The sequence below is a fragment of the Microcaecilia unicolor genome, chromosome 5 (genome assembly GCF_901765095.1).
Source record: "Microcaecilia unicolor chromosome 5, aMicUni1.1, whole genome shotgun sequence".
Lineage (NCBI taxonomy): Eukaryota > Metazoa > Chordata > Amphibia > Gymnophiona > Siphonopidae > Microcaecilia > Microcaecilia unicolor.
In genome coordinates, this window is record NC_044035.1 from 301,711,048 (window position 1) to 301,732,323 (window position 21,276).

At 47.9% G+C, this 21,276-nt stretch overlaps 1 protein-coding gene across 1 annotated transcript in view; it reads right to left on the bottom strand.

The window, feature by feature from the left end:
* RBL2 (RB transcriptional corepressor like 2) overlaps window positions 1–21,276 on the bottom strand; it is a 201,350-nt gene that overhangs the window by 91,550 nt on the left and 88,524 nt on the right. The window contains 3 exon segments of the mRNA XM_030204318.1: window positions 3,780–3,883; window positions 4,833–4,942; window positions 21,006–21,172. Coding sequence (XP_030060178.1) covers window positions 3,780–3,883; window positions 4,833–4,942; window positions 21,006–21,172 — 381 coding nt within the window.

The following is a 21,276-nucleotide window of genomic DNA, read 5'->3' on the forward strand; positions in this document are numbered from 1 at the left end:
GGAATGATCCGAGGGGGAAGCCCGCTGCACCATAGTCAGGCACGCCCTGGCCACATAGGAGCCGCAAACTGAGGCCTGCAAACTTAAAGCAGCCGCCTCAAAGGACGACCTTAAGGCCGCCTCCAATCTTCTGTCTTGGGCGTCCTTTAGGGCCGTGCCACCTTCCACCGGCAACGCCGTTTTCTTAGTCACCGCAGTGATTAAAGAATCCATGGTAGGCCACAGATAGGCCTCACGTTCACTCACAGCCAAAGGATAGAGGCGGGACATAGCCCTAGCCACTTTAAGGCTCGCTTCTTGGACATCCCATTGAGCCGAAATTAAGGTGTGCATGGCATCATGCACGTGGAAGGTTCTAGGCGGGCGCTTCGTCCCCAGCATAATGGCAGAGCCAACAGGGGCTGAGGGAGAGACGTCCTCCGGAGAGGAAATCTTCAAAGTGTCCATGGCCTGTAACAACAGGTTGGGCAAATCCTCTGGGCTAAAAAGCCGCGCTGCAGAGGGGTCATCCGCTCCATCCGAGCGGGGATCCGTCTCCTCCAAGGAATCCGCAAAGGACCGTTGGGAGACCTCAGACACGCTGCCCTCATCTACATCGGAGGAGACAAATTGCTCCAAGGCCTGGGAATCAACCCGAGGGCGTTTACCTCTGGGAACCTCAACCTCTTTACCAGACGAGGGAGCAGGGGCAGCGTTGTGCATGAGGAAGGCCTGATGCAGCAGCAAAACAAACTCGGGGGAGAAACCCCCCAGACTGTGCACTTCCGCAGCCTGGGCAACAGCCCTAGACGCACCCTCAACCGGCGCTCGCAATAGCGGGGGGAGAGACATGCTGCGCATCCAAAATGGCGTCCGGCGCGAAACTCCGCGAAGGAGCCGCGCGGGAAGAACGGCTCTTAACTTTAGCCGCTTCTGTGCCGTCGCCCAAATTAAGGGCGTTCATGGCATTAATGTCTCCAACCTCAAGGGCGGCCCAAGAAGAAGCCGTCCGAGCCGCGTGGCCGGCCAAGATGGCGGAGGCGAGGAGCGGGGGATGGGCGTTTATGGCGGGAAAAACCGCCACGCCGGAGGAAGGACCGGGACATTCATCGGTCACGAAACTGTCACCCAACAAGGGCGAATCAGGCTTTAAGACCCCCGCATCCCCTCTAGAAGCGCTCAAGCGACCTGGGGAGCGACCCTTTGCGCCCTCGCCCTCCGACGCCATATGCCACGAGGAGAAGAATCGGGGAACCCCCTGCTCGCTATAAAAAGGTAAAAATTACCTGCTGTCCGCTCCGAGTTGTAACGACCTGGTGTCCCAGTGAGTAGCTGCAATAGACGCTTAAATAAACGTCGAAATAAACGCCTTTAAGGACGTTCAAAATTTTTTTTTTTTTTTTTTTTTTAACGGAGCCAGCGGGAGGGGGGAGAAAAGGAGGGACCTGGCACCACCAGGTTTGCACTTGCTCAAAAGAGCCCTCAACCCCAGGCACTCAACAAAACCTAAAAATTAGGCTTGGAGGCCTAGCCAGAGCTGCTGCTGTGTGTGACCACCACCTGCTGAGATAGAGAACATACTGAGGAGTTTCCGGCAGCACATGACCACATATAGGGAGGCAAAAGTTTGCTCTCTATCTCCACCTGCTGGTAGATGGACACAACCCACCAGTCTATGGATTGATCAGCTTGATGATATGGAATAGGACGTTTTTGAGCTGTGCGTTTTTAGTTTCCATTATCGCTAAAAAAAACAAACGCCCAGCTGAAAAACGTCCATTTTTTCGATAATACGGTCTGTCCTACCTCTTCATGTACCCGTTTTCGGACACAGACGCCCATGGAGATAGGCGTTCGCGTTCGATTATGCCCCTCCACATCTACTAATAGCATGCTCATTCATAGAGGTCTTTTGACCTCCTCAGATGTCTGACTGGAAGTGTCTGTGACACTAAGTAGCAAGAGGTGAAATTTAGCTGAAATGTCAATTACTATTCATTTGTCCATTTCTTCCATCAACAGATTATAAACAGTGGCCTTCTAACCATACTATTTTCGTCATGCCCAATCCTCTCAACGGGCTAGTGAAAAAGGTATCTGTGTACTCTTAATTCCTCCTCATTGCCCCAAATTATGGACTCTTTTTATGAGGTGGCACTAAATAAGCAGCAGCCCATTCAATTCCCATGGGCTTCTTTGCACTCAGAATACACTAATCAGTAGCGCCATTTTGTAAAAGGTCCCAATATCTGTAATTTGTAATTGTGATGCTCATGTTCTCTCATGAACCAGACTTATTTCTTATATATTCTTTCCATAAAAACTGGGAGGGGGGAGGGAATTCTATAAACTGGGGGCTAACATTTATGCGCTGAAAACATGAATGATTAGAATAATGGCACATACACATGTAAATGCCAAAATTCTGCCTAAGTGCTATTCTATAAACAGGCGCCTAAATGCTCAATGGCTGCCATTAAGTGCTCACACCTTAAATAAAGGCACATAGTTCACCTGTCATGCAAGTATTCTATAAGGAAAGTAACCTAGGAACAGTTTGACGTCTTCCCGTACCTACCTTAATCTGCACCTCCCCAACTGCAAAGGTATTAAATACAAATCCTTCTACGCATCCAATTTGTCCTTTTCAGGCAGCCAGCTTTGGAATGCTCTCCCATGACCTATCCGTACCATTAACAGCCTTTTGCCCTTCAGAAAAGCTCTGAAGACCCATCTCTTCAAGATAGCCTATCCTAACGATTCAACCTAACCAAAGCTTGCCCACATGATTCTTATTGACAATTGTTATACATTGACCATGTTTCTCATTATCCTTTTTGCTACCACATATCCATTCCTCTCCATCTTCCTACGCCTACTTCCCAACGCTCATTTCCTTCTGCACCCAATCCCTCCTATGCTCAATTTACTTATCCGTTAACCCCATTAATTTTGCGTTTACTATAAACTGTATATTTTTCTTACGACTTTGTAATTCTTTATATTGTTACTATGTAAGCCGCATTGAGCCTGCCATGTGTGGGAAAGTGCGGGGTACAAATGTAATAAATAAATAAACAGTGCTGCTATAGTGTTATAGTGAAGCACTGTTTAGGCTACTTTCCATATAGAATACTTGCATGACAGGTGAAATATGTGCCTTTAATTTAGGTGCGAGCACTTAATGGCAGCCATCAAGCATTTAGGCGCCTGTGTATTGTCCTCTTGGTGTTTAACTTATTTTGCCGGTCATTTTTGTTATTCCAGCATAAATATTTGAAAGCATTTCTTTACAAGTTGCTTTGTAAAACCTGTAAAGAAATGCTTTCAAATATTTATGCTGGAATAACAAAAATGACCAGTGTTGAATCCAAATGGTTGCTCGTCAGAATTATTGACAAAATTAGCTTAGATAAATTTTTAAAAAATTGTTTTTAAAAGCCCGATAAATGAGAAGAATGAAGGATTTCAACCATATTAGTCTGTTTGTAATAGGCTTATCTTGGATGACGACTATATCCGAGGGCCTCTTTATCACATTAAAAAAAAAATTATCTAATTTTGTTAATTCAGGTTCAGCAAACATTTGGTTTCAACACTGGTCATTTTTGTTATTCCAGGGTAGATATTAGTCCAGTGTCAAAGCGTAGTTATTGATTCAAATATTTAAAAAACACATAAAAACATCTGTGATAAAACAAGAAAATCTTTCTGTTTGCAGGACACTTTCATGTTTTGTTTTTAAAGTATATTCACTTCAGTGCAAAAATAGTATTTGTTGCATTTTAAAAATTACTTACAGATAAGTCTATATCTCCTAAGTGTTTCCTCTCCTGCTCAATGATAGAATCTAACACCTTGTAGTAAAGAATCTCCGCAAGACGAAAATATTTGCTTGCAACATCTGAGGGGTGTTATAGAAATAAATACACATTAGTAAACATACAGTTTTATTATACAAACTTTAGTCAATGCATGGATTACTACTTAGCTCGATTAATGCAATGCTTTGTATGTGGGATTACCTAAATATCACTCACAGAAATTGCAGTTAATTCAGAATACTGCTGCAAGAGTGATTACAGGTATAAAATAACATTTGCCCCGTTTTAAGGGAACTTCATTAGCTACAAATAGAAAAAGATAGATTTTTATATTTTAATGTTAGTCTAAGATTTTACAAAGATTGGATCAAGAGACAATAGTTGCTTGTGTCAGGGATTACAGTCATCTCAAAAGGGTTTGATGGAAAGATCATAGCGTAAAAACGGAGTGAAACATAGAAGCATGCCTTCTCCTTTGCGGAATAAACTTCTTAACAGGTTGAAAGATATTTTCATAAACACTATGGCCTGCTTATTTCAGTCAGTATGTGGATGATGATGATTTTGTTTGTATGGTTTCCTCCTATTTGTATAGCATTATGTTTTATTGCAAATCATTTTGCAGCTGTTTGAAGAAACGATATATGAAAAACATAAAACATTGAGAACACAAAAGTCCTAAAAGCTAATACTAAGGGATTTATTAATAAATGTGTCAGAATGATTGCAGCTGTTTCCCCAGTATTACAGTTTACAGATACTTTATGTACATCAAATTTACAGTGATAAAAAGGGGTTCAGCAATATAATTTTCATAAGCCCAAAAACTTGTGTTTGTGTAAATTTGGAAATTTTTACAGGTTTTGAAGTTAAACGAAAACAAAGCTTCTACACACAAACATTCAGGTATCATTTAAAAACCTGTGAGCAACATCATTAAATACTGCATTTTAAAATGCACACTATTAAAACAGGCACACCAAAGACCTGAACATCATCATATATTTTATACAAACTAATAAACCTAACCTTTGGAATGACTACTGTATTCTCCATCAGTGTGTGTATGCTGACAAAATGTTTCATACATTTCTTTCAACCTGTTAGAAATTGATTGAGAAGGATCCCTGGAACACATCCTGCCAATATAAAAATAAAACAAACATATTGGTTACGCATTAAGCAGTGATTTCGTCTTGGTGAAAATTTTCTGCTCAGATTTTGTTGTTAATATATAGTGAAGCTGTCTGTTTCACATGTTTTACCCCTCTCATTTGTATATTTTTTAGAATTTAGGAAGACTCAGTGTCAGATCCACCAGGGAATTAATGGCTGGGTTGAAGTAGGGTTAAGCAATTAGGCTTGATTGACTAGTTTATGATAATCTTTTGTGAACATTTTCTTCTTCTTTTTCCCTAGATCTCTGGTATTTCTTTGGTCCTCCCTCCTTTTCTGATTTTCCTTCGTTGCCTGTTTATGGCATAATTTCTGAATATGAAACTATAATGAACAGATTAGACAGGGCCGCTAGTCTTCATTTTATTTATGACATTTATATCCTGCATTATCCCAAACAAATTCAGGTTCAATGTGGCTAACAATAAACATTTGCAAAAAGTACAATACAATTAGTATTAGCGGATGTAGTAATAATACAATACACAAACTTCACTACTACTGAATAACAAGAGCAGGGTTCCAAGCATGCCCAAGAGCTAACAATTACAAGTGTGAGAAAGAAATTTACTAAATAGAAATGCTTTCAACGGCTTGCAAAATAAGAAGTAATCGGTAACATATCTTAATGGATTAGGCAGAGACAGTGGCGTAGCAAGGGCGGGGCGGTGGGGGCGGTCCGCCCCGGGTGTCATCGGGTGTGTGTGGGGGGGGGGGGGGTGCTCCGCTCCCGCTGCTCCGCCTTAAAATTTTTTCTTTGAAGCGCCGGAGAGTGGCAGGCAGCGCGCCTCGCGTCTGCTCTGCTAGTAAAGAAGATCTCGCTGACGTCGTCGCCCTTCCCACATTGAGTCCCGCCCCGCCTCTGAGGCAACTTCCTATTACCGCGAGGGCGGGCGGGACGACGACTTACTAGTAGGGCAGACGCGAGGCGCGCTGCCTGCCACTCTCCGGCGCTTCGAAAAAAATATTTTAAGGCAGGACAGGGTAGGAGCAGCAGGAGAAAGGATCTCAGCTGTCAGGTCGGGGGGGGACTCAGAGGGGAGAAGGGGATTGGGGAAAGGTGGGGGAGCTCAGAGGGGTGCTTGAAGGGGATTAGGGAGGGTGGGAGAGCATCAAGGAGGGGAGAAGGGGATTGGGGAGGGGTGGGGGAGCTCAGAGGGGTGTTTAAAGGGGATTAGGGAGGGTGGGAGAGCATCAAGGAGGGGAGGAGGGGTGGGGGAGCTCAGAGGGGTGCTTGAAGGGGATTAGGGAGGGTGGGAGAGCATCAAGGAGGGGAGGAGGGGTGGGGGAGCTCAGAGGGGTGCTTGAAGGGGATTAGGGAGGGTGGGAGAGCATCAAGGAGGGGAGGAGGGGCGGGGGAGCTCAGAGGGGTGCTTAAAGGGGATTAGGGAGGGTGGGGGAGCTCAGAGAGGGGAGAAGGGGATTAGGGAGGTGGGGGAGCTCAGAGAGGGGAGAAGGGGATTAGGGAGGGGTTGGGGAGCTCAGAGGGGGTGCTTAAAGGGGATTAGGGAGGGTGGGAGAGCATCAAGGAGGGGAGAAGGGGATTAGGGAGGGGTTGGGGAGCTCAGAGGGGGTGCTTAAAGGGGATTAGGGAGGGTGGGAGAGCATCAAGGAGGGGAGAAGGGGATTGGGGAGGGGTGGGGGAGCTCAGAGGGGTGCTTGAAGAGGATTAGGGAGGGTGGGAGAGCATCAAGGAGGGGAGGAGGGGTGGGGGAGCTCAGAGGGGTGCTTGAAGGGGATTAGGGAGGGTGGGAGAGCATCAAGGAGGGGAGGAGGGGCGGGGGAGCTCAGAGGGGTGCTTAAAGGGGATTAGGGAGGGTGGGGGAGCTCAGAGAGGGGAGAAGGGGATTAGGGAGGTGGGGGAGCTCAGAGAGGGGAGAAGGGGATTAGGGAGGGGTTGGGGAGCTCAGAGGGGGTGCTTAAAGGGGATTAGGGAGGGTGGGAGAGCATCAAGGAGGGGAGAAGGGGATTAGGGAGGGGTTGGGGAGCTCAGAGGGGGTGCTTAAAGGGGATTAGGGAGGGTGGGAGAGCATCAAGGAGGGGAGAAGGGGATTGGGGAGGGGTGGGGGAGCTCAGAGGGGTGCTTAAAGGGGATTAGGGAGGGTGGGAGGTGAGTGCTCAGATGGGAGAAGGGGTCTGAAGCTGGAACTAGGGTCTGACAAGGGGGCAGGAGGGAAAATGGGTCCATGCCTGGGGCAGGTGGGAGAATGGGTCTGGGGCTGAAAAGGGGGGATGCAAGGCATGTGGTGGATAAAGGGGGCTGAAACTGTGGGGACTAGGGGCTTTAAAGGGGACAGGGAGAACTGGCTGGGGCTGAAGCTCGGGACTGGTGAGAGAAAAGGGCTGGGGTTGAAACTAGGGGCTGAAAAGAGGACAGGGAGAAGTGGCTGGGGGCTGAAGCTCGGGACTGATGGGAGAAAAGGGGGGCAGGTGGAATAAGGGAGCTGAAAAAAGGGGGGAGAGAGAGAGGGGATAGAAGGGGGGAGCGTGAGGGAGGGCAGACCCTGGATGGATGGCAGAGGGAGGGCAGACGGATTGAAGGGGCAGAGAGAAAGGGCAGATGGTGGGTGGAAGGGAAGAGAGAAAGAGGGCAGACTGGGGCAAATGGTGGATGGACGGGGCAGAGAGAAAGGGCAGATGTTGATGGAAGGGGAGAGAGAAATGGCAGACTGGGGCAGATGGTGCATGGAAGGGGCAGAAGTGGATGGAAGGGAGAGAGGGCAGACAGTGGATGGAAGGGGCAGAGAGAGAGGGCAGACACTGGATGGCAGGGAGAGAGCGAAGACAGATGCTGGATAGAAGGAAGACAGTGAAAAGATGAGGAAAGCAGAAACCAGAGACAACGAACTGTAAATATATATATATATTTTTTTGCTTTAGGATAAAGTAGTATTGTAGCTGTGTTAATAAATGTTTATAATAGAACATGTAAATAAGGTAATCTTTTTATTGGACTAATTTTAATACATTTTACTTTCGGAGAACAAACCCCCCTTCCTCAGGTCAGGATAGGACACTGTAACAGTACTATACTGAATTGACCTGAGGAAGGAGGTTTTGGCCTCTGAAAGCTAAATGTATTAGGCCAATAAAATGATATTATTTGTTTTATTTCTATTTGTTAATTTGTAAAGTGGTGATTGCTATTTGTTAGTTTTTTCAAATTAACATCTGCTGTCTTTATATTTTGCTCAGTACTAGAGGACATTTTCTGTTTCTGTGGTGTTGCATTGTATGCAGAGTCTGGCATCGGGGGTTCAGTTTAATTTTTGTCTAAATAGAAAGTTTATGATTACTTATTCTATAGTGGATTAGGGTGTATCTGTATTTGTGAAAAAGACATGGCTTTCGGTTGGCATTGACTGTGCAGGATCGACGATCTGTACTAATCTGTCTGTTTTCGTTTTACAATAGATGAATTGATGTTCTAGTGCTCACTGTAGTGTTTAAGATGCTTTCCTTTTCCTTGTGTGACTCGTACAAATTACTGCTTATGGTATGGTAGAATTGCTCTATAGGTCCTGAGAGTTTTGTATTCTCGGTATGCCTAGTACTGGATTTCGGGGGCGGGGGTTAAAAAATGACCGGCCCCGGGTGTCAACTACTCTAGCTACGCCACTGGGCAGAGAATTCCATATCTTCGTACCTTCATAGGTAAAGCCAGCATTATGAAAAGATTTATAATGAAGCTTCTTAGAACTTGGGTAAAGCGAATGCTACATACCTGTAGAAGGTATTCTCCGAGGACAGCAGGCTGATTGTTCTCACTGATGGGTGACGTCTACGGCAGCCCCTCCAATCGGAACACTTTCTAGCAAAGTCCTTTGCTAGTCCTCGCGCACCGCGCTTGCGCGGCCGTCTTCCCGCCCAAACCGGCTCGTGCCGGCCAGTCTCATATGTAGCAAGACAAAGAGAAGGGAAGACACAACTCCAAATGGGAGGTGGGCGGGTTTGTGAGAACAATCAGCCTGCTGTCCTCGGAGAATACCTTCTACAGGTATGTAGCATTCGCTTTCTCCGAGGACAAGCAGGCTGCTTGTTCTCACTGATGGGGTATCCCTAGCCCCCAGGCTCACTCAAAACAACAACCATGGTCAATTGGGCCTCGCAACGGCGAGGACATAACTGAGATTGACCTAAAAAATGTACCAACTAACTGAGAGTGCAGCCTGGAACAGAACAAACATGGGCCTAGGGGGGTGGAGTTGGATTCTAAACCCCAAACAGATTCTGAAGCACTGACTGCCCGAACCGACTGTCGCGTCGGGTATCCTGCTGCAGGCAGTAATGAGATGTGAATGTGTGGACAGATGACCACGTCGCAGCTTTGCAAATCTCTTCAATAGTGGCTGACTTCAAGTGGGCTACTGACGCTGCCATGGCTCTAACATTATGAGCCGTGACATGACCCTCAAGAGCCAGCCCAGCCTGGGCGTAAGTGAAGGAAATGCAATCTGCTAGCCAATTGGATATGGTGCGTTTTCCCACAGCCACTCCCCTCCTGTTGGGATCAAAAGAAACAAACAATTGGGCGGACTGTCTGTTGGGCTGTGTCCGCTCCAGGTAGAAGGCCAATGCTCTCTTGCAGTCCAATGTGTGCAGCTGACGTTCAGCAGGGCAGGAATGAGGACGGGGAAAGAATGTTGGCAAGACAATTGATTGGTTCAGATGGAACTCCGACACAACCTTTGGCAAGAACTTAGGGTGAGTGCGGAGGACTACTCTGTTATGATGAAATTTGGTGTAAGGGGCCTGGGCTACCAGGGCCTGAAGCTCACTGACTCTACGAGCTGAAGTAACTGCCACCAAGAAAATGACCTTCCAGGTCAAGTACTTCAGATGGCAGGAATTCAGTGGCTCAAAAGGAGGTTTCATCAGCTGGGTGAGAACGACATTGAGATCCCATGACACTGTAGGAGGCTTGACAGGGGGCTTTGACAAAAGCAAACCTCTCATGAAGCGAACAACTAAAGGCTGTCCTGAGATCGGCTTACCTTCCACACGGTAATGGTATGCACTGATTGCACTAAGGTGAACCCTTACAGAGTTGGTCTTGAGACCAGACTCAGACAGGTGCAGAAGGTATTCAAGCAGGGTCTGTGTAGGACAAGAGCGAGGATCTAGGGCCTTGCTGTCACACCAGACGGCAAACCTCCTCCACAGAAAGAAGTAACTCCTCTTAGTGGAATCTTTCCTGGAAGCAAGCAAGATACGGGAGACACCCTCTGACAGACCCAAAGAGGCAAAGTCTACGCTCTCAACATCCAGGCCGTGAGAGCCAGGGACCGGAGGTTGGGATGCAGAAGCGCCCCTTCGTCCTGTGTGATGAGGGTCGGAAAACACTCCAATCTCCACGGTTCTTCGGAGGACAACTCCAGAAGAAGAGGGAACCAGATCTGACACGGCCAAAAAGGAGCAATCAGAATCATGGTACCTCGGTCTTGCTTGAGTTTCAACAAAGTCTTCCCCACCAGAGGTATGGGAGGATAAGCATACAGCAGACCCTCCCCCCAGTCCAGGAGGAAGGCATCCGATGCCAGCCTGCCGTGGGCCTGAAGCCTGGAACAGAACTGAGGGACTTTGTGGTTGGCTCGAGATGCGAAGAGATCTACCAAGGGGGTGCCCCACACCTGGAAGATCTGCCGCACTACACGGGAATTGAGCGACCACTCGTGAGGTTGCATAATCCTGCTCAACCTGTCGGCCAGACTGTTGTTTACGCCTGCCAGATATGTGGCTTGGAGCACCATGCCGTGACGGCGAGCCCAGAGCCACATGCTGACGGCTTCCTGACACAGGGGGCAAGATCCGGTGCCCCCCTGCTTGTTGACGTAATACATTTATTTTATTTTTTGTTACATTTGTACCCCGCACTTTCCCACTCATGGCAGGCTCTATGCGGCAGGCAATGGAGGGTTAAGTGACTTGCCCAGAGTCACAAGGAGCTGCCTGTGCCGGGAATCGAACTCAGTTCCTCAGTTCCCCAGGACCAAAGTCCACCACCCTAACCACTAGGCCACTCCTCCATGGCAACCTGGTTGTCTGTCTGAATTTGGATAATTTGGTGGGACAGCCGATCTCTGAAAGCCTTCAGAGCGTTCCAGATCGCTCGTAACTCCAGAAGATTGATCTGCAGATCGCGTTCCTGGAGGGACCAGCTTCCTTGGGTGTGAAGCCCATCGACATGAGCTCCCCACCCCAGGAGAGACGCATCCGTAGTCAGCACTTTTTGTGGCTGAGGAATTTGGAAAGGACGTCCCAGAGTCAAATTGGACCAAATCGTCCACCAATACAAGGATTTGAGAAAACTCGTGGACAGGTGGATCACATCTTCTAGATCCCCAGCAGCCTGAAACCACTGGGAAGCTAGGGTCCACTGAGCAGATCTCATGTGAAGACGGGGCCATGGGAGTCACATGAACTGTGGAGGCCATGTGGCCCAGCAATCTCAACATCTGCCGAGCTGTGATCTGCTGGGACGCTCGCACCCGCGAGACGAGGGACAACAAGTTGTTGGCTCTCGTCTCTGGGAGATAGGCACGAGCCGTCCGAGAATCCAGCAGAGCTCCTATGAATTCGAGTTTCTGCACTGGGAGAAGGTGGGACTTTGGATAATTTATCACAAACCCCAGTAGCTCCAGGAGGCGAATAGTCATCTGCATGGACTGCAGGGCTCCTGCCTCGGATGTGTTCTTCACCAGCCAATCGTCGAGATATGGGAACACGTGTACCCCCAGTCTGCGAAGTGCCGCTGCTACTACAGCCAAGCACTTTGTGAACACTCTGGGCGCAGAGACGAGCCCAAAGGGTAGCACACAGTACTGGAAGTGACGTGTGCCCAGCTGAAATCGCAGATACTGTCTGTGAGCTGACAGTATCGGGATGTGCGTGTAGGCGTCCTTCAAGTCCAGAGAGCATAGCCAATCGTTTTGCTGAATCATGGGGAGAAGGGTGCCCAGGGAAAGCATCCTGAACTTTTCTTTGACCAGATATTTGTTCAGGGCCCTTAGGTCTAGGATGGGACGCATCCCCCCTGTTTTCTTTTCCACAAGGAAGTACCTGGAATAGAATCCCAGCCCTTCTTGCCCGGATGGCACGGGCTCGACCGCATTGGTGCTGAGAAGGGCGGAGAGTTCCTCTGCAAGTACCTGCTTGTGTTGGAAGCTGTAGGATTGAGCTCCCGGTGGACAATTTGGAGGTTTTGAGACCAAATTGAGGGTGTATCCTTGCCGGACTATTTGCAGAACCCACTGATCGGAGGTTATGAGAGGCCACCTTTGGTGAAAAGCTTTCAACCTCCCTCCGACTGGCAGGTCGCCCGGCACTGACACTTGGATGTCGGCTATGCTCTGCTGGAGCCAGTCAAAAGCTCGTCCCTTGCTTTTTGCTGGGGAACGAGGGGCCTTGCTGAGGCGCACTCTGCTGACGAGAGCGAGCGCGCTGGGGCTTAGCCTGGGCCGCAGGCTGTCGAGAAGGAGGATTGTACCTACGCTTACCAGAAGAGTAGGGAACAGTCTTCCTCCCCAAAAAATCTTCTACCTGTAGAGGTAGAGGCTGAAGGCTGCCGGCGGGAGAACCTGTCGAATGCGGTGTCCCGCTGGTGGAGTTGCTCTACCACCTGTTCGACTTGTCCGCAAGGCAAGGCGAGTCCGCAATCCGCTGCTGGATTCTATTCTCCAGGTCGGAGGCACGCAGCCATGAGAGTCTGCGCATCACCACACCTTGAGCAGCGGCCCTGGACGCAACATCAAAGGTGTCATACACCCCTCTGGCCAGGAATTTCCTGCACGCCTTCAGCTGCCTGACCACCTCCTGAAATGGCTTGGCTTGCTCAGGGGGGAGCTTGTCCACCAAGCCCGCCAACTGCCGCACATTGTTCCGCATGTGTATGCTCGTGTAGAGCTGGTACGACTGAATTTTGGCCACGAGCATAGAGGAATGGTAGGCCTTCCTCTCAAAGGAGTCCAAGGTTCTAGGGTCCTTGCCCGGGGGCGCCGAAGCATGCTCCCTAGAACTCTTGGCCTTCTTTAGGGCCAAATCCACAACTCCAGAGTCATGAGGCAACTGAGTGCGCATCAGCTCTGGGTCCCCATGGATTCGGTACTGAAACTCAATCTTCTTGGGAATGTGGGGATTACTTAATGGCTTGGTCCAGTTCGCCAGCAATGTCTTTTTGAGGACATGATGCATGGGTACTGTGGACGCTTCCTTAGGTGGAGAAGGATAGTCCAGGAGCTCAAACATTTCAGCCCTGGGCTCGTCCTCCACAACCACCGGGAAGGGGATGGCCGTAGACATCTCCCGGACAAAGGAAGCGAAAGACAGACTCTCGGGAGGAGAAAGCTGCCTTTCAGGAGAGGGAGTGGGATCAGAAGGAAGACCCTCAGACTCCTCGTCAGAGAAATATCCGATGTCTTCCTCTTCTTCCCACGAGGCCTCACCCTCGGTGTCAGACACAAGTTCACGGACCTGTGTCTGCAACCGTGCCCGGCTCGACTCCGTGGAACCACGGCCACGGTGGGAGTGTCGAGAGGTAGACTCCCTCGCCCGCACCGGCGAAGCTCCCTCCGCCAACGTAGTCGGGGAGCCTTCCTGGGAGGCGACCGCAGTCGATACCGCACGCGGTACCGATGCCGGAGACCTCACCCCGGGCAAAGGGCCAGCTGGCGCCTCACTCAACAGTACCGGTGGCGCAAGCACCCCCGGTACCGGAGGGGTAGGGCGCAACAGCTCTCCCAGGATCTCTGGGACAACGGCCCGGAGGCTCTCGTTCAGAGCGGCTGCAGAAAAAGGCATGGAAGTCAATGCAGGCGTCGATGTCAGAGTCTCTTCCGGGCTGTCCAAAGGGGAGCGCATCGACACCTCTTGAACAGAGGGCGAGCGGTCCTCTCGGTGCCGATGCCTACTGGGTGCTGACTCCCTCGGCGACCCAGAGCTCTCGGTGCCGACACGGGAAGGAGACCGGTGACGATGCTTCTTCGACTTCTTGGAACGAAGCATGTCAGCGGAGCTTCCCGGCACCGACGAGGAGGACGTGGAATCCAGCCGTCTCTTCCTCAGGGCCGAGGCCGAAGGAGGTCGGTCTCGGGGGGGCTGTACCGCAGGAGCCCTCAGGGTGGGGGGAGACCCACCCGAAGGCTCACCGCCACCAGCAGGGGAATGGACAGCCCTCACCTGCACTCCAGACGAAGCACCACCGTCCGACGACATCAGCAGACGAGGAGGTCTCGATACCACCGACGCCGACGCAGCCTTCCGATGACGCCCCGATGCAGAGGGCTGATGCCTCGATGCACTCGGGGACGAAGATGAAGGTCCAGGCGCCGACGACGTCGATGCAGTCGATACTCCCGGTGCCGATGCCGACGAAGAGCCCGAGAACAAAACGTTCCACTGGGCTAATCTCGCTACCTGAGTCTGCTTTTGTAAAAGGGAACACAGACTACAGGCCTGCGGGCGGTGCCCAGCCCCCAGACACTGAAGACACGACGCGTGCCTGTCAGTGAGCGAGATTACCCGGGCGCACTGGGTGCACTTGTTGAAGCCGTTGGAAGACTTCGATGTCATGGGCGGAAAAATCGCGCCGGCGAGATCAAAACTCGAAATGGCGAAAAAGGCACCGCAAAAATTAGGGGGAAGAAAAACTTCGACCGAGGCCTAAATAGGGCCTACCCCGACGACGAAAGAAAACTTACCGGGGCAAAAACTGGAAGTATGGGAAGGGAGAAGACCATAAAGGTCTCCTTCTGCCTTTTTTTTTTTTTTTGAAAGACACAGTCGATAAACGACGCGCGAGGTCAACTTTGGGGCGCAAACGGCGAAACACGACCGTACCGAGCGCGGACAAAAGAAGACTGGCTGGCACAAGCCGGTTCGGGCGGGAAGATGGCCGCGCATGCGCGGTGCGCATCAGCGCGCGAGGACTAGCAAAGGACTTTGCTAGAAAGTGTTCCGATTGGAGGGGCTGCCGTGGGCGTCACCCATCAGTGAGAACAAGCAGCCTGCTTGTCCTCGGAGAATGAAGGATAAGATAGTCCCTAGATGTAGGAAAAGCATTTTGTAAAGGCAGTTCTATCAGGTTTTGCATGTACCAATGTAAAGCAAAGAAAATTACCTGTAGCAGGTATTCTCCAAGGACAGCAGGACTTATACTCTCACACATGGGTAATTCTTTCCCACACTGCCTGGTTCGGAGCTTATGACAGGTTATTACATGCGCTAGTGCCTTCCCGCCCGCTGTCAGAGCGAGGTTACCACAATACAATACTACAACATAAAAAAGAAAAAGACAAAAAAAGGAGACAACTCCAAGGGGAGGCAGGAGGGTTGTGAGAATATAAGGCCTGCTGTTCACAGGGATCTGTACCGGGACTGGTACTATTTAACATATTTATAAATGATATGGAAATCAGAACGATGAGTGAGGTGATCTAATTTGCAGACGATACAAAACTATTCAAGGTAGTTAAAACATGTGTGGACTGTGAAATATTGCAGGAGGACCTTAGGAAATTGGAAGACTGGGCATCCAAAAGGCAGATGAAATTTAATGTGAACAAATGCAAGGTGATGCACATTGGAAAAAATAATCCGAATCACAGTTACCTGATGCTAGGGTCCACTTTGGGGGTCAGCGCTCAAGAAAAAGACTGGGTGTCGTCGTAGATAATACACTGAAATCTTCTGTTCAGTGTTCGGCCAAAAAAGCAAACAGGATGCTAGGAATTATTAGAAAAGGGATGGTGAATAAGACCGAAAATACTATAATGCCTCTGTATCACTCCATGCTGCGTCCGCACCTTGAGTACTGCGTTCAGTTCTGCTCGCCGCATCTCAAAAAGATATAGTGGAATTAGAAAAGTTTCAAAGAAGAGCGACCAAAATGATAAAGGGGATGGAATTCTTCTCATATAAGGAAAGGCTGAAGAGGTTAGGGATCTTCAGTTTGGAAAAGAGACGGATGAGGGGAGATATGATTGAGGTCTACAAAACCCTGAGTGGTGTAGAACGAGTAGAACTAAATCGATTTTTTTTACTCATTCCAAAAGTACAAAGACTAGGGGACATTCGAGGAAGTTACATGGAAATACTTTTAAAACAAATAGAAGGAAATATTTTTTCACTCAACAAATAGTTACTACTACTACTACTTATTTCTATAGTGCTACTAGACATACGCAGCGCTGTACACTTGAACATGAAGAGACAGTCCCTGCTCGACAGAGCTTACAATCTAATTAGGACAAACAGGACAAACAAGAGATAAGGGAATATTAAAGTGAGGATGATAAAATAAGGGTTCTGAACAAGTGAATAAGGGTTAGGAGTTAATTGCAGAATCAAAAAGGTGGGCTTTTAGCTTAGATTTGAAGACGGCCAGAGATGGAGCTTGACGTACTGGTTCAGGAAGTCTATTCCAGGCATATGGTGCAGCAAGATAAAAGGAACGGAGTCTGGCGTTAGCGGTGGAGAAGAGTGCAGATAACAGAGATTTACCCAGTGAACTGAGATCCCGGGGAGGAGTGTAGGGAGAGATAAGAGTGGAGAGGTATTGAGGAGCTGCAGACTGAATGCACTTTTAAGTCAATAAGAGGAGTTTGAACTGTATGTTCCCTAAGCCAGTGAAATGACTTGAGGAGAGGGCTAATATGAGCATAACGACCCTGGCGGAATATTAGTCGTGCAGCAGAATTTTGAACAGATTGAAGAGGAGAGAGATGGCTAAGTGGGAGACCTGTGAGAAGCAAGCTGCAATAGTCTAAGCAAGAGGTGATAAGAGTGTGGATGAGGGTTCTGGTAGTGTGCTCAGAAAGGAAAGGGCGAATTTTGATGATGATATTTCAGCTTGGAGAAGAGACGGCTGAGGGGAGATATGATAGAAGTGTATAAAATAATGAGTGGAATGGATCGGGTGGATGTGAAGCGACTGTTCACGCTATCCAAAAATACTAGGACTAGAGGGCATGAGTTGAAGCTACAGTGTGGTAAATTTAAAACGAATCGGAGAAAATTTTTCTTCACCCAACGTGTAATTAGACTCTGGAATTCGTTGCCGGAGAACGTGGTACGGGCGGTTAGCTTGACGGAGTTTAAAAAGGGGTTAGATAGATTCCTAAAGGACAAGTCCATAGACCGCTATTAAATGGACTTGGAAAAATTCCGCATTTTTAGGTATAACTTGTCTGGAATGTTTTTACGTTTGGGGAGCGTGCCAGGTGCCCTTGACCTGGATTGGCCACTGTCGGTGACAGGATGCTGGGCTAGATGGACCTTTGGTCTTTCCCAGTATGGCACTACTTATGTACTTATGTACTTATAGAGAAAGAAAAGCTCTGGAACTCTTTGCCGGAGAAGGTGGTAACAGCAGTTAGCGTGTCTGGGTTTAAAAAAAGGCTTGGACAAATTCTTAGAGGAAAAGTCTATAGTGTGCTATGGAGACAGACATGGGAAGCGACTGCTTGCCCTAGGATTTGTAGTATGGAGTGTTGACAATTTGGGTTTCTGTCGGGTACTTGTGACCAGCCTTGGCCACTGTTTGGAAAGCAGAATACTGGGCTACATGAACCATTGGTCTGACCCAGTATGGCTACTCTTATGCTCTTATGACAAGCTTTCTGCTGCTTGGCCAACTGGCAAAGCGACTCGGCCTGCTCCAGTGGGAGAGAGTCACCAAATCTAGCAAAAATAGGAAAGGTAAGAAAGTAACTTTCAAGAATTCATTGAGCGATTCATCCGGGGAAAAGATGGGTAATACAGCTCATGGGGAGAGTAGTCAGAGCAATATAGATAATCAATTACAGCAGACAAGTGTAGCAGCACAATTACCTACAGTGGCCCCTTTAGTAACTCGACCCCGCAGTTTATATTTTATACGGTAATAGAAGTGACTTATCCAGAGTCACAAGGAGCTGCAGTGGGACTCAAACCTAGTTTCTTGAAGTTTCTTGACTAAAGAGTACTTTAAATCTGAGTAAACGGCATTACAACAGTCAAACTTAGATTAACCTAAATATTTTTTTACATAAAAAGTCTTAGAGAACAGCAAAATACAGAATAGGACTTTAAGAATTTTAATTTAAATGATAATGAATTCTAAAATTCAACCACTTGGAAATTTAAGAACTCTCAAGAGGCCTCTTAAAACTTTTAACTGAAGGGTAATAAAGTAAAAAAAAAAGTCACCCTAGTTCTAAGAGGAAAGGAGCTCGACTAGTACCTTCAAAAATCTTAAATATAACACAACCCAGTTTGAAAATAATTTTGGCTTGAACTGGTAGCCAGTGAATTTAATCAATAGTAATGTAACAGTGTCATATTTCTTCAAACCAAAAATTAGTTGTATACACACAACCAAATTTAAAGCTACTAAGCAGTAAATTTAAAACAAACTGGAGAAAATATTTCTTCACTCAAAGTGTAATTAAACTCTGGAATTCATTGTCAGAGAATGTGGTCAAATCAGTGGCGTAGCTACGTGGGGCCTGGACCCCTGTAGATTTCCTCCTGGACCCCTCTCCCGACGACCCTCTCCCCCTGCGAACACTCCCCCGCCGTCGCCTACCTTCGGTTTTGCTGGCGGGGGACCCCAATCCCCGCCAGCCGACGTCTTCGTCCTGCAGTGAAAAAAGTCTTCGTTCTTCTGTTGCATGCTGACGTCCTGCATGTTGCACGTGCAGGACGTCAGACTCAGAGAACTGTTCTCAGAGTTTGACGTCCTGCACGCACAACGTGCAGGACGTCAGCATGCAACAGAAAAACGAAGACTTTTTTCACTGCATGACGAAGAGGATGTCGGCTGGCGGTGATTGGGGTCCCCCGACAGCAAAACCGAAGGTAGGTGACAGCGGGGGAGGGTTTGCGGGGGGGGGGGGGGGTCGAGGGGGGGGGGTCGAGAGGGCGGGAGGTTGTCAAAACTGGCGGCAGCTCGGCAATGGGGGGGGGGGGGTCGGCAATGACGGTGGGGGGGGTCGGTGGCGCCGGGGGGGGGGGGGGGGGGTGGCTAAAATGTGCCCCCTCACCTCGGGCGCTGGACCCCCCCCCCCACTAAAGTCTGGCTACGCCCCTGGGTCAAATCAGTTAACTTAGTAGGAATTTAAAAAGGTTTAGGTAATTTCCTAAAAGAAATTTCCATAAACCATTATTATTGAGACGGACATGGGGAAGCCACAGCTTGCCCTGGGATTGGTAGCACAGGATATTGCTATTATTTGGGTTTCTGCGCGGACCTGCACTGGCCACTGTTGGAAACAGGATACTGGGCTAGATGCACCATTAGTCTGACCTAGTAAGCTATTTTTATGTTCTTAAGATGGACATGGGACATTTCATTGCTTATTTCTAGGATAAGCAGTATAAAATCTGTCTATTTCGGGACCTTGCCAGGTACTTGTGACCTGGACTGGCTACTGCTGGAAACAGGATACTGAACTTGATGGACCTTCGGTCTGTCCCACTATGGCAACGCTTATGTCCTGGTAGCATTCTGAACATTTACATGTTTACATTTACAAGTGTTAGCACCTACTTTATAGAATAACCCCCCATAGTGCAATTTTATCTGGTTAGCAATCCCTCTCTCACTGGTGCTATATAAAAGGTCATGCGTGTAAGGGGTGCTTACGAGCTGTCCTTTTGTCCAAATTATAATGCAGTTCATTATTTTTTGAATGGAGGCTATTTTGGGAAGAAAACTTCAAATGTGACAAGACTTGCTGCTGACACCCAATGGGCAAGGGGGGAGTCCCCCTTCAATGATGTGTTTGGGCTGGATGCTTAGGTATATTTAAGTGACTTGTATAACTAAAACAAGTCTACTCCCTCATGTTCTTTTTTTCCCTAAGCCCTTCCCCCCTAACACATTCTCTAACCCTGTCTCCCTGGCTAATCCCAACCTCAACCCACTCTTTCCAAAATATACACAACTTCTCCAGCCATATTTCAGTCATTCTAAATTGCCACGCACCTTTCACACCAGTTAACATCCAGCCCCAACCCCCTTCAAATTAGCTTTTTTCAGTTTTGAATACTCCCCCAATACTGATTCTGAAAGCTTGCTGGTGGCACCCCTTCTAAAATAGCAAATGTTTTCTTTAGGGACACACTATAGTTCTCAGTGAGTTTGATCAGCACAATATTCAAACTCCCACAATAGTGTGCAATTTTGGGCATCATGTAGCTCACTGAGAGGTAAGACAACAGCAAGTCTACAGAGAAGATGCAGGGAGACTGTGTACTGGGAGAAGAGAATCAGGGGGGTCGCATCATCATTGGCCCCAATGCCTTACAACAATGAACACTGACTTAGATTAATGACGGGAACATGCCATCACAACCCTGTCTTTGTAGCTTCCAAAGAGTAACAGGCATAATATGCTTGGTACACACAGGAAGCCTATTCAGACCTGCCTAATAAAAACATAAGAGCCCCAAAGAAGGAAAATATCACTAGCACAGTTATATGACTAATATGATTGAGTGAGGGATGTTACATGTCCCAAATGAATGATAAAATAATTCTAACACTTTTTATCTGCTGCACAAACTTGAGAACACAATATTTCAAGTAATTATTTCAAATATGCCAATCCCAAAATAATACAATGCAAATCAGATAATCTAAGTATGTTGTCCACACGGAACATGAGGAAGGTTTTCTTCCCTGTTCCCTTAGTGCAGAATACGGCCACAACAAAAGGTTCTCACAGTTCCTGGAATCAGAGAAGACATTAAAAAAAAAGTTGTGTAGGAGAGAGCTATACTATGTAAAAAGCTGGGTGTTCATTTCCAGATTAGAAGGCTACTTTTGCTGGTTAAAACTGAATGGTGGCAGTGAAGGTGATGGCTTCCAAAGATGGCTTCAAGTAAGAGCTATTCTTATACAGTTGTTTGATGCTCAACCAGTGCAGTTCTGGATAATTGGAATGATCATATGTTTCATGAAACTATGGCCCATGCTTGCCTCAGTTTTAAACAATGCACATTGTCATGTGGCAATGAGTAGGTATACTTACTAATGTCATCACTAACCTCAGTACTTGCACCAGTTTTTCACTAGGGACATTCTTAAGTCCTGTCAACATGGTATGAAGCCGGCTCACATTGTGTGTTGCTGTAGAAACAGGGGTCACATAGGGATTACCCTCTTTAATGTACTTTTGCCCAGTAAGTGGAGTTGAAATTCGAAGTGTTTTGAACTTGGGGGAAAAAAAAAAGGAACAAATTTTTATTTTACTAAGGCATATGCTCTTTGCTCTGAAATGCCTTTTTCTTCCCAATACATCTCTTCAAAGATCCTTGA